The sequence below is a fragment of the Manis javanica genome, chromosome 4, assembly GCF_040802235.1.
Source record: "Manis javanica isolate MJ-LG chromosome 4, MJ_LKY, whole genome shotgun sequence".
NCBI classification, from domain to species: domain Eukaryota; kingdom Metazoa; phylum Chordata; class Mammalia; order Pholidota; family Manidae; genus Manis; species Manis javanica.
The window spans coordinates 27,439,478-27,453,972 of NC_133159.1; the positions used below are offsets into that span (position 1 = coordinate 27,439,478).

Below are 14,495 nucleotides of genomic sequence, written 5' to 3' on the forward strand. Positions count from 1 at the left end.
AAATTCAGAGAAGTCATTATTAATTGTTGGGGGTAGGATTAAAATTATTTTATGTCCAAGCCTGTCCTTTACACTGTAGTTATGCTGATACCCATGAAAAGAAAATAGACCTAGTTAAAAAAGCAAACGTGCAACAAACAGTGACAAAAAAGTTAAAGGCTACATTTCCAACAGCAACAGAAATTTCAGTTTTATTAATCTATTAAAAGACGTGAGAATTATAGAGTTTATTATAAAACCTTGATTAAATTTAAATGACTTTAATAAATTCAGGATATACTGTACTGTATTCATGAATTGAAAAACTCACACTGAATTCTAGACATCTACTTTGTTTTGATAATTTTTTCCCCCTAGTTGTATATTATACATATCTAGATACTGGTGATCTAAGTAGTTGATAATATCTCATTTCCCACCAAACTCCTCTCAGTAGTATCTCTACTTTATTTCTCAGTATTATTTATCTGAATAATACTTGCCCATTAATTTTAGTTATGTGAATATACTCCAAATTTATCCATTCTATTGCTGGATATTTAAGTTGTTTCCATTCTTTTTTACTATTGAAAACAATGCTACAATAAGCATTCTTACTTATGTCTCCTTTTGCAGATACGAAATTTCTCTAAAGTGTATATTCCAATATAGCAGAATTGTTAGGCTAAAAATTATGCACATCTTCAGAGTTACTATATATTACCATTTGCTCTCCTAATTGATTTGTGTCAGTTTATATTCCTACAATCTGAGAGGTTTCATTCTTCCACTGTTTTTTTACAAGTTTGTGTTATCAGTCTTAAAACTTTTGGCTGTCTTGATTAGTGTAAAATGATAGCTCAATATTCTTTTTATATGTATTTCTTAATTATAAGTAAAATAATTCATGAAAATTTGTTTTTTGTCATTTAGATTTTTTCTTCTATAAAATGCCAGTTCATATCCTTTGACACTTTTGTTTTACCTTGATTTGTAGGAACTCATTATATATTCCAGATACTATTTGTTATATATATTACACATATCTTCTACCAATCTATAGCCTGAGCTTTTGGTTTTGTTTTTAGCTTGTTTATGGTATTTTTTTTCCTTATAAATTTAATGGTATGTAGTTTTTGTGTCTTAAGAAAATCTTCCTTAGCTCCAAGATCATAAAGATATCCTTTATTTTCTTCTAAATGTTTGTTTTTATTTTCATATTTAGTTCTCTGAATAAGAATTTATTTTTGCATATAGTATATAAATTTATTAAATATGCTTTAATAATTGGTAGGCTTTTAGGTCTCCTCTGCTGGTCTATGTGTCCATCCCCACAGTCTCTTGACTTGAACAGAATTTTAACAAATCTTGATGACTGATAGGGTAAACCTTACTCTTAAGAATTGTCTTGGCTATTCTGGTTTCATTGCTCTTTCATGTTAGTTTTACTTTCATCATCTTAAGTCCCAGAGGCGGAGGGAATTATATATCCTGTTGGTATTTTGATTGAAATTGCTTTGAATTTGCAGATTAATTTGGAGATAATTTACATGTATAGAGCATATAACTCCACTTATTTAGATCTTCTGTAATACCTTTCAGTAGTGAAGATAGCTATTACTTCTAAAGGTTTTATACATTTTTCATTTGGATTTCATCTTAAGTGCCTTATATTTTTGTGATTTAAGTGGTATCTTTTTTTTAAGTTACATTTTGAATTGGTTGCTGGTATGTAAGAATGTAGTTTATTTTCATATATTGATTTTAAATCTAGCAACCTTGTTGAACTCTCTTATTAAATCATCTATAGATTTTATTGGGTTTTCTAGGTAGACAGTCATATTGTGAAGAATAATTTTGTTTCTCCCTTTACAATCTTTTTACCTTTTATTTCTCTAACTCGCATTACTGTGCTAACTAGAACTTCCTATTATAGAAAGTTGGATTTATTGTAGATTTTTGGTAGGTAGCTTTTATCAAGTTAAAGAAGTTCCCTTCTAGTCCAGGTACAGTAGGAGTATTAGCTATGGTGCTGAATTTTTGGGGCCATCATCTATGGAAATGACTGTATGCTTATTTCCTTTAATATGTTAATTGGTATGTTTTGTTAAAAAGGTTTTTAAATGTTAAAAATAAACATTACTTTTTCACTTAAAATTAGCTAATTTGTGAAAGAGGAAAAAGGAATAAAATGCATATAGATATATAGGTTTATAAAATGTTAAGGATTCAACCAAGGCGTAGAGAAGCAGATCTTTGCTTATTGAAATTCATTTATTCAACTGTGCTCACTGATTTCAACCCACCTTTTCCTAAGAACCTTTTTTTTTAACTGACTTTTTCACCTCAAATGCCCACATTCCTGTAAAAAGATAGTAAACAGGAAAAAAAATTAGAAGCATCGTGGTATAAATAGTAGGGGAAAATAATGAAACAATGTTAAACAGGATAAGTAATGTTTGTTTAGTAGTTTCAACTGTGATGTAAGGGATTAGTTGAGAATGCTAGTATTATAGTAATCCAGTGAAGAAAATCTACCTGTAGGATTGAAGGAAAGTCAAAATAAACATTTACTTACCATATATTTATTTTCCTTTATTTGCTTTTAAAAAATTAACCCAGAAGCAATAAGTATTTATTTGGTATGTATCTTGCCAGCCTTTTTTAATGCACAACAATATTTTCACATTTTTAATGGAATAATGTAGTATATATAGTTTCTAAAGTACTATAGATTTGAAAAAGATATCCAGAATGCTTATACAATCTTACCAATGTCTCTTTTTTTTAATTTAGTTAGAAGTTGTGGTGGTGTTTCTAAGGCTTATTTGGGTGGAAGTTTAGCAATGAGTATTAATTCCTCTTAAATCTTTCCTACAGAAAACCATGGATGTGTGCCTACACACACACAAATATATAGGTATAAGGATGTTCATTGGAATTCTTTTGTAATAGTGAAAAACAAAACCAATCTAACCGTCATTAGGGACATTAAGTACATCCATGCAGTGAGATATCCTGCAACTGAATGATATAGTTCTGTATTAATACATATAGATCTATATCTTAAGATATATGAGAAAGGAAAAAAAAAAAGCCCAGAATAGTGTTACTGATGTTTTACCATTTGTGTTCTTTTTTATTAAGAGGGGAATGAAGTATATATTCATTTAATTATCATGCACCCATACTGTGGAATAGTATGAAGTCATTAAAAGGAATGTACTGACATAGATCTCTAGGACACATTGTTAAATTAAAAAATAATAATAAAACAACTAGAACATTTATTATCTGATCTCATGTAAAACAGTTTTACATGTACATTTTTATCTCTGTAAGTGCATATTAAAGGAACAAGCTGCATACATACCTAACTAATAATGATGGTTACCTAAGATACTTGAAGAAGGGGGAGGTTGAAACAGGAGGAAGTCTTTACTCTGTATATCTATATTTTTTTAATTTTTTATGATAAGAGTTCATGTTTATATTATTTCTGTAATAAAGGAAAAAGTAGTATGAGCTCACTATTTTAAAAATGAAGACAAAAATAAAATTAAAAAAAATTTTTTTTTAATCCACAGTAGCCTCACCACTCACACATATCCAGAGATAACTATTGTTAAAGCTTTGAAAATATCCTTCCAGAAGTGAGGGACATTGTGTAGAGGACATTTAATCCTAACTCAAGGAGAGGGTAAGAAAGAACAGCACATAAAAAGTTTTGATTTAGCTCAGCAGACAGCAGTCATGTTTTTAAGTAGAAAAAATAACATGAAAGTATGTAACTTATGATCTGTTGTGGTTTTACTTTTCATTCTATCTTTAGTGCCTTTATAGCAGGTAATAGTCATAAGTATAGTGCCTTAAGTATGTGTTTAAGAAATGAGTAATGGTGATCTACTGACTAGCCATTCATGAAGCTCTTCCAGTTCCAAAACCCAAAACTCAGAAATCATGCTGGTTGACTATTAAAAAACTACTAATTGTAGCTAGATAACTTTGGGAAGTTAGCTTTTACTACTACTACCTGTAGTTTGGATTACACCAATAACATCAATGCCACTGTCTTCTCAAATCTGTACAAGACAGGGAAAGCTTTCACTAGAGTAAACAGTCAGATGGCAATGACAGCTCTGTTTAAGAAATAATTCCTAACTTTTTCATCCACTGAGGGGTTCTGGCCTTCTTTGTCGCCTCACAGGCCTTGTCTCATACCCAGAACACTTACCTGTACATGTAGTAGACAATGGAATGATTCAGTTACTCATAATGAAAGAGATTACAAAAACTGTAGTATTTGGCTTTCTGTTCTTGTACATGTCTTCCAGTCAGAGTCCAAGTTGAAATTGCTCAATTTTATAAATATATTTGTATGTACATAAGTTTACAAAGGATAATTTTGACTATAATTTGTTCATTATCAGGGAATCTGAAATCAAGTTTCTGAGTTTTTTTAAGGAAACATTAATTTGCGCTATATGTGTTTTCCTTAGTTTCTGCCACTGCCTTCTACAAAGCACAACCTGTAATTCAGTTCATGTGTGAAGTTCTTGACATTCATAATATTGATGAGCAACCAAGACCTTTGACTGATTCCCATCGAGTAAAATTCACCAAAGAGATAAAAGGTGAGTTAATTAGCATTTGGAACATATTAAGACATGTTATTATAAGTTATAACATTGTTATATAAAGACATATTGTTGATTTAATTTTAACTTAACTGTAAAATGCATGTATGTTATAAACTTTCATTGAATTTTTTTAAATAAAAATCTGTTCATGTAACATCACCAGTAAAAATATAGATCAATTCCAAAATGTTACATTAAATTCATTACCATAACATCTTAGGTTGTATTTGAATGAAAGAAATGCCATGAAATGGAACTGATATCAATATCAGCTAATTTTTTCTTAATACCTTCCCTTACTAGCTGAAGGCATAAGCATGTCTCATGGGAAAAATGCTTCTTTAATACTGTTAAAACTAGGAGGCTTATTCCAAGAACATTAACTTCAGAACTAGAGTCATTCTTAGAACATATTCTAATATAATGCCTTCCTTATTTTCTTGAAATGATTTTATTCCTTTAAAAATTATGGAAGTGGAGCTAGGCTGTTTCACTAGAGTTGAAACAGTATTTTATGTACATTATACAGCTGACCATTGATCTTGCCTGTTTTAGAAGCTAAAATTTTTACAGTGGTATTTCATCATATATGCTTTACTAACAAATTCATCTCTACATGGTCTTCCAAAGAAAAAAATAAAAATTAAAAAAGTAATTTTAATAGTATTCTAAAACATATATTGTTTATATTTACTCTTTATATATACACAAACACATTTCTATATACTTGTATAGTTTTATATGCACTTAACACTGTACTTATGTCAGCAATTTAAGGTGTTTTTTAAGAATAATTTTAATTAAATAAAATTTTTGCTTTGTTCATGACTTAGAGACTAATCCTCATGTAAGATGTGACTCCACTGTATTTGTTCTTTATTATTCAGACATGAAGAGAAATTAGACATTCTTTAATTAGAATGAGTAGTATAAATTCTATTTATATTATGTGTTTGATCATAGTAGCCAAGAAGAGTTAGGTTGTTTTAAGATTTTAACTGTTTGTTGCAAATAATTTTCAGCTTGTAGTTTGAATTAAGCATTGAAATTAATTCACTGAACATCTTTCAGTTCCCCAAATCTATTAGAGTAGCTGAATACATCCTGCTTCCTCCAGTAATCATTCATTCTTTGCCATTCAGTCAGAAGGAGACAGTCGTGATTAAATACTAAAAGGAAAATCTTAACTGCTTTGAAAATGAGCATCCATTTACCTCAAGTTATTTAAGTGCCAAAATAAGAAAGCATTATTATTACTGCATTGCAACCATGCCATTGTCCTTTCATAATCTGTATTAACTTCAGAGTTAGCATTGTTGGGAGGTAGTGCATTACCCACTGTTAATATGCAATCGATCATCTGAATGCCATGGTTTCCAGCGGAGTTGCTGCTTAGTTACCACCTCTGATATCATGAAGTCACTTTCATTATTTTGCGGTAACTATGCAATCAACTCATATCACCACTCTATCACAGAAAATACAAGATGTACAGAACAACGATTCAGCTGCTGCCCGAAGAGCATGGACTCGATCTTAACTTCAACTGCTCAGGGGCCCAAAGAAATGACTGAAAAAATGACTAGAAAGCATTATAAAGTTGATGTTATAGTGAAGGTAAAGCCAAGTTTATAGGTTAAATATTTGATTTATTAAAGCCAAAAAATTTTTTTGGTTGGATGGAGGGCTGGGGAGGGACCTGGGCAGACAATTATCTAGTCCATTTTTTTTCTTAATTCAATTTCTTGCTAACTGCTGGATTTGGGTCTTAGGCACCTATGATCCTAGATTTGGGGTAGAAAAATCTGAGCTAGATTTAATTGGCAAACTGATTTTCTTCCTCTGGTAAAAGTCAGGGTGACTTTTTTTTTTTAGAGGGCCTTTTAAAGTGCATTAAGTATTTCTACCATAGTAACTTAAGAGAATCAAAGTTATGTGTTCTGTGCTATATATTTGGGTTTGATTTTTAGCTGGCATGAGGATTTTGATGTTAACTATTAAATAGTGATACAAAGTATGTTATAATGAATAGATTTCTTTAGTATATTCACTTGGTTCCAGTTGCACTTGTTCCTAAATATTTAATATTAACTTTAAGGTGGTTTCATTGTATAATAATTCGTCAAAATTAAGCAGAAATATTGGAGGAAGTATTTGGTAAAAGTACCATATGTGTATAAAAGTACCAATTTATTTTTGGTAAAAATATGTTTAATATACTTGTAGAAACTTACTAATAATTTTTTTTAGTTCAAGGGGAAAACTTGAAAATAAACTGCTAAGTGGTATAGATAACAGAAATGTTTAAAATTTTTCTATTGTGCTTCCCCCTAAAACATTTTTATATCTTACTTACTTCATATTGTTGGTATTTCCTTCTTATAAGGCCTTCCCTTGATAATATTTTATTTTCTAGTGTCCTTTATAGAGGCATAGTAAATGCCCTAACTGATCTGAAATTTTAGTTTTATAAAGGTAGTTACTAATAAAAACTATTCCTCACTGATTCAATTAGGAATACTTCTCAAGAAAAACTCATATACCAATCTGGTACAGTGATACTAGGTCCATTTCACATCTTAATTTGTGCTGATATACTAGAAAAAAATATTACTATGAATGAACTTTGTGTTTGGTACTGTAATTGATAATTCAGTAGGAAAACAAGTTATACTATGGCAGGGTTTCCCAACTGTTGATATTTTGGACTGGATGATTCCTTGTTGTGGTCTGGAGTGGGAGATAGTGCTTTCCTGTGCATTATAAGATATTGAGCAGCTTCCCTAAATCTAGCATCCACTAGACACCCATAACAACCTCTAGTTGTGACGATTTTAAGTGTCTCCAGACATTACAAAATATTCCCTGGAGGGGAAGATTGCCTCTGGTTGAGAACCACTGCACTATGGAATCACAAGTATAAAAAGGCAATAATACAAAAGTAGTAACCATAAATACTACCAGGAAACTAAAATTGTCCCCATCTATCCCTTTTTAGATTTTCTGCTTTTGGACTCTAGGCCGTGAAAATGGATTATTTATCTGTGACTAGTAGCCGCTGTATGTTTGTTAACTCTTCTCTAGGTAGCTCCAAGACTGCAGGGACCAAATTCAGTAGCACTAGCCACATGTAGCTATTTAAACTTAAATTAATTTAAAATTAAATTAAAATTTCAGTTTCTCAGTCACACTAGCCACATTTTACATGCTCTGTAACAAATATTGCTAGTGATTACCAAATCAGTACAGATGTAGAACATTCCATCATCTCAGAGAGTTCTCTTGGACAGCACTGCTTAAGAAATTGTATCCCAGAGAATTTAAGGCAATGGTTTAACCCATTGCTTCACTTGCTAAAGCAGACCTGGGATTTGCAAACCCCTAGAGTTCACAGGTAGACTGCAACCATCCAGGAACATCTAAAATTATATGCTATGTTGTGTTTATGTGCAATTTTCTGAGAGTTTATTGATTCTCAAAGGGGTCACTGGTTCCATGAGAAGGTAGGGATCACCTGCTCAAGAGTTAGTTGAGTTGCATTTGATACCTAATAGTCAGTAGTAATAGGGCTGTGTTGCTATATTATATATTTCAACAGAACTGCAGTCCACTTTTGTTAATAGGGCCTGGGATTTTTTGCTTTTTAAACATCTTTGAAAGACTTCCTTCTGGAGCTTTATGAAATTGTGATCTGCATTCGTTATATGAAGACTGGACTTCATTCAGATATCACATACTTTGAAAGTTATAGTATATCTTGAGAATTATTCTAAGTCTTCTTTTATCCCTCTTTCCCTGTCCCAGCATAATAACTGGATTTATCATAAATAGGGTTTTTATTAATAGAGAACTTTGTCCCTTGATCTATGGGGTTCGCAAATTTTATGATTCTATTTTTTAATGTGTAGAGTTTGATAAGATAGGGGATAGGTTTGGAGCTTGGTCTACCATGATTATAACCATTAGTAGCAATGTTATATATAAAATCGTTTATATCATATAGCCTGTATCACAGATTTTGCCTGTTTAGAATTTTTTTTAGTTTTATAGTAGTGAACAGGTTTTATAACTATAAATATTTTATGTGACAGTTCTATAACCTCAGTTTTTCTTGTTGGGAACAGGTCTGAAGGTTGAAGTGACTCACTGTGGAACAATGAGACGGAAATATCGTGTTTGTAACGTAACAAGAAGGCCTGCCAGCCATCAAACGTAAGAAAAACTGATACTTGTCAGAACAGAGATGATAAGAGGCAGCTTGCTCTAGTTAGCAGATAGGGAGTTTTGCTGACTCATATGAGATGAGAGTTGTTAATGTGTACTTTTTTTTCCAGCTTTCCTTTACAGCTAGAAAATGGCCAGACTGTGGAGAGAACAGTAGCACAGTATTTCAGAGAAAAGTATACTCTTCAGCTGAAGTACCCGCACCTTCCCTGTCTGCAAGTGGGGCAGGAGCAGAAACATACCTACCTGCCACTAGAAGTAATGTGTTTAGGCTGCTTACTAATATCCTCTTACTCATCATTCTGTTGGAGTGTTTTATGGCCTATACCTTACTTCATACTCTCACATTTATTTTGTACATTGAACTGTTTTTAAATTTTATTCTATATTTTTGATAATGAAATAATATGGAAAAAAAATCCACAATGCTACCACTTTAATGCAACCACCGTTAACAGTTTTTTGGAACACTTCTTTTCAGCCCTTTTCTCCAGTGTACATTTTACCTAATTAAAATCCTATCATAAAGCAGTATTATCTAATACTTTTTTATTTAATATGATATTAAAAAGAAGCAATTTAACAAAGGAGATTTTAAATTTTAATTTCACATGTAATTGACACTGAGAGTTAAAAAGATACATCTAGTATAAAACGTTTTTCCGTTTGTAGGTGTGTAATATTGTGGCAGGGCAACGATGTATCAAGAAACTAACAGACAATCAGACTTCCACCATGATCAAAGCAACAGCAAGATCTGCGCCAGACAGACAAGAGGAAATTAGCAGATTGGTTAGTACTTACCTTAGAAATAGTAATTAAAAATGTATTAGGGTGAGCTATGAAAGAACTATGTCTTACCAGCTTGCACTTTATTACCATTTCATGGACTCTCAGAATTAAAAGGGATCATGGAAGTAACCCAGTGATGTTCTGGGGGTAAACCTTAGTGGGTTTTATGAGAAGGGTTAGATTCTTCTAATTTAACCCCAGCTCTAAGTAGATCCAGAGCAGAATCTCTCAGAAATAGTGTTTCAGTTTAGTAAACTGGAAATTTATTACCTCCCCACTAAATGAGAAAGAGAAAAGGAGAAGTCAAGATATTATGACTATCAATAGTGAGAGGCTTAACAATCAGAAAAGGATTGCTTAGCCCCCAGGATCAGACTGGCAATGTACAGGATGAATAAAGAAATATAAGATAGTTCCTACTATGTAAAGTCTCTGAGCTGTCTGACCGTTCTAAATGGGGAGGAAGAGTTATCGATACCACTTTATAAGATGAAATAAGGCAAAATGAAAAATAAAAGGCACCTGGATCTCATCTTACTCTCTTCTTGAATGCCACTTAAATTGCCAAAGTGAAGAGAAAAAGGCCTGGAAATATGAATATCACCCAAACAACTTAGTAACACTTTCAAAAGCAATTTTAAAGATTAACTTATAAGAGGGTAACAGAACTGGCTCTTTGATTGTATAAGCCAATAATAGAAAAAAAGACCTTTTTTTTCCTTATAGTTTTATAAAGAGTGAGTAAAAGTTATTACATGATATTCAAGGAAAATACAGGCTGGTTCTCATCATGGATTTTTCTCTGATATATGAAAAGATTTGAAAAGATTTAAAAACCTTTAAGAGACTAGAACCTCACTATCTGTAAAATCTCAATAACTTGTTCCAACTCATTTATTATAGCCTTTCCCTTCAGAGAAACAATGTTATACAGGTTAAAAGCATGGGCCTTGGACTCTAACAGCTCTGAGTCTGAAGTCCAGTTTTTCCACTTACTTACTATTACTATTATTGTATTATTATAATTTAACATCTGGAAGTCGAGTGCAGTGATTGGGAGTAGGAGCTCTAGAATCAGCACACACATGGTTTCAGATTCTATGTCACTTGCTTAGCTATATGGTTTTAGGCCAGTCATTTATTTAATTTTATTAAGCTTCAGTTTTATTCTTTGAGAAAAGATTATAAAAGACCTACTTTTATAGTTATAAGGTTATTGTGAAAATTAATTATACAACGTTTAACACCAAACACATAAGCAGCAAGTCTTAGCAAATAATAGTTGTTATTCTTTGTAACCTTACTGTGGAAGTACACTAAAACATACCAGAAATGAATGGCATTTAAGCTTAAAGAAGAAATGCTTTAGTGCCTAGTTGAGAAAACAACTTATCCTGCTTATTGCAGGAAGATTCTTTTTCCATATTTGGATTTTATAGTTTTTTAAATAGATGTTACTCAGACACCTGAATACTGCCTTCTTTTTGTAACCTTGTTTGACCTTTACTCTGAGAATAAGTAAATATGTTTTTGAAGAAAACAGTTACTATAGCGTATTATAAGCATGAATTATACCTCTGATGTCAGGTTTACGCTGAATTACATTAAATTATTTATCTTTGTATGTATGACTATATTATGTAAAAATTATAATCTATATGACACTGGCTTCCTTATCTGTCTTAGGTGTATCCCATTAAGTAAATTTTATAATATGGTACTCTTTATCTGAGAATATTCAAATCAATTTTATGTAAATTACAAAGCAAATAATTGGGGGGAATCCTTAGAATTACCAGTATTTCCTGTTACACTCTACTTAAAATAAATTTTAATAGTCTATGTCTGGATCCTCTAATTAGAAATTCTTAACCTTTTTTTAGGTCATGTATTTCTTTTGCAATCTCTAGATCACTCTCTCTAAAATACATTAGGTGTAATATAAAATTACCATTTTGATGGATCATCAGTAGTTGAAATTTCTTATTATTCAACCTGATACATAAAATGTTCTGTAAATTATCAGGAAGCTCACAGACTTTCTGCAGTCTGTTCATGATCTGTGGTCTCCAGGTTAAGTCCTCTGCTCTTTAGTTAGGACACCATTTACTAGACATACTACAAAATGTTGCAGACACACGGAAAAAAAGAGGGTTCTAATGAGTAAAGCAGGAGTTGGGGGAAGTTTTGAAAGTAACTACAAATATTTTCTGTTGTTAGGTAAGAAGTGCAAATTATGAAACAGATCCATTTGTTCAGGAATTTCAATTTAAAGTTCGGGATGAAATGGCCCATGTAACCGGACGTGTACTTCCAGCACCTATGCTCCAGTATGGAGGACGGGTAAAATTTCTCTTGATAGTTTTTAAGTATAAGTATACAGTTTCTATGTATGGAGAGAGGGCATCCTAGCTAAGTCTGGAATTTAGATAAAGTGTTCTATTGCACCAACAATATTTTTTTGTTTCAAGGTGAGTGTTTTTGCTTGAATTCAGTAGAACTTGTGCTTTCCTGTGATAAAAATGTAAATAATATCAATTTAGAACAGCATATTCCATGTCAAATATCAGATATATATCAGTTCAGCAATATGAAATGCTTATTTTCAGTTTGTTGAAATAAACTATAGTTTAAATGTTTCTTCTTTTTTTTCTTATTACTCCTTTTTCTCCCTTTTCTGTAGAATCGGACAGTAGCAACACCAAGCCATGGAGTATGGGACATGCGAGGGAAACAATTCCACACGGGAGTTGAAATCAAAATGTGGGCGATAGCTTGTTTTGCCACACAGAGGCAGTGCAGAGAAGAAATACTGAAGTGAGTCTTGTCATTAGTTTGGCAGTGGGACCTTTCTGTGTTTACATTTTGTATTTCAATTTTATATTACCCAGCTAAAATTCTAACCAATGTGGCCTCAACCTGGAGTATATTTAATCTCTGAAGCTTTAAAAATGTTTCTCCTCAGTAGTTTGATGAAGATTCTTGTGATTCGTTCTTCTTCTAGGCATCCTAATAGATTGTGTTTTAGGTGGAGAATTATTGGCTTTTAATGGGAAATAGGTTTAATTCCCAGCTTTGTCACTTCCTAGCTTTATTATCATGAATAATTTATTTAAGTTCATCTGCTTCAGTTTTCACCTTTTGAAAGTAGAGATAACAGGAGCTATCTACTGAGTGAGGATTAAATAAAGTCCTTAATTCTCAACTGAGTTCCTTAAAAGAATATTTAACTCCTCATCCCAGTTTTTTGTTGTCCAAAATTTGACCTCCTTCTACACCACTTTTCCTCTTCCCCAGATTCTTTTCCTTAACATCTAAAGGCTCACCAATCTTCTGGATAAGCTAAAAAAAAAAAAGAAGTTCAGTTTTCAATTTACCTAACTTATTTTATTCTCTCAGACTTCCAGGCTTCTGTTCTTTCTCCTTCCTTGAAATTTGGGCTCTACTGAAACTAATTCCTAGATGACCTCCAGTATCTTTGTGCTTATCAGTTCCAATGGTCTCTTCTCAGCCATTATTTTTCTGAAAATTTGTGCAACATTAGATACAATTGACTACCTTCTTAACATTCTCTCCATTCTTGCCTTATCAGTTCCTTCTTATCACTTTGACTGCTTTTCTATCTCCTCCCCTTTGGGACTCTTAAGTCTTTGGGACTTTGACAGTCTCAAGGGCTTCTGCTGTCACTCTTGCTGGAAAAGGGTGCTGTTCGGAAAGAAGCTCCACTTGTGACTTACTAGCCCCACTCCAAACCTTTTAGGCTTCTCTTTAACAAAGAGTAACATTAAAAGTCAGTATGACATTTAGAAGCTTTCACCCACTGTTTAAGTCCTTTTTCCATTTTCACCTATTCTGACAGAGAAACTGAAGCAGTGTATTCCCTCTGTCTCCCTGGCATTTTTTTCCATGTCCACTCATGGCTCCTCTTTCCTGAAAATGCCTCCTTCCTATCTCTGCTTATCTAAATAATACCCAATTTTCTGTGATTAGATGCTGGATATAAACATACTAATTTATCAAGTCACTTTTTGTGTAAAATAGAATTGTAATTATTTGTGTGAATTTATCTCCCCTCTAGAATATAATTTTCTTAAGAAAATGATTCTTATCTAATTTAAATCTCCACTAACAGATCCTATAACATATACCCATAATGAGTAGTTCTTGAGTGATATAGAGACCAGTTTATTTGAGGTCAGTTCAGAATTTGCCATGACTCCTTCATGTGAATTTAAAAAATTTTCTATTTAATTCTGTCCACTCCTTTCTATTAGCTCCAAACCTCTAAATGTATTTCTTAAGGTTCACCTAATAAATTTTTTTCTCCAAAGTTTTTATCTTCCTGCTTTCAACTAAAATGTCGTAAGAACAATTTACTATAATGCTGTGATAATCTTAACTTGACCTCCAGGGGCTAAGGAAAACATATCCAGTTGTTTTTCAAGCCTAGACCTATTCTTTTCATTTTATATTATTCATGACTTAATAGAAGTCTCATAACCATTAGGCTTATGGCTCTTGTTCAGGCTAACTGAAAATACTCAACTTTGGACTTCTTTAATTAAACACTTTAAAGGAAAAGAAGGAATTCCTCCAAACTTCATCTCTGTCCTGAGGAATCAGTGTTTTTGACCAAGGATAATGCATATCCTTAAAAATGTACAGTAACTAAAATTTATCTCTTAGCATGTCTTGAGCAGCATGCTAAGTGCTTTACATGTACTATCTCATTTAATCAGCACACCAACCCTGAAGTACTCATTTTACAGATGAGAGATACTGGAGAAATTTGCCATAATTTTCATACCTAGTAACAGTACTAGGATTCAAACCTGTCATGCTAATTCTAGAACTGAGTTT

General features: G+C 32.2%; 1 protein-coding gene across 2 annotated transcripts in view; it reads left to right on the top strand.

Moving 5' to 3' along the window:
* AGO3 (argonaute RISC catalytic component 3) overlaps positions 1 to 14,495 on the top strand; it is a 141,433-nt gene that overhangs the window by 63,472 nt on the left and 63,466 nt on the right. For both annotated transcript variants that reach the window (XM_037021309.2, XM_037021310.2), the window contains exons 6-11: positions 4,479 to 4,613; positions 8,744 to 8,831; positions 8,954 to 9,101; positions 9,516 to 9,635; positions 11,856 to 11,978; positions 12,319 to 12,452. In XM_037021309.2, coding sequence (XP_036877204.1) covers positions 4,479 to 4,613; positions 8,744 to 8,831; positions 8,954 to 9,101; positions 9,516 to 9,635; positions 11,856 to 11,978; positions 12,319 to 12,452 — 748 coding nt within the window. The remainder of the gene's footprint in view (positions 1 to 4,478; positions 4,614 to 8,743; positions 8,832 to 8,953; positions 9,102 to 9,515; positions 9,636 to 11,855; positions 11,979 to 12,318; positions 12,453 to 14,495) is intronic.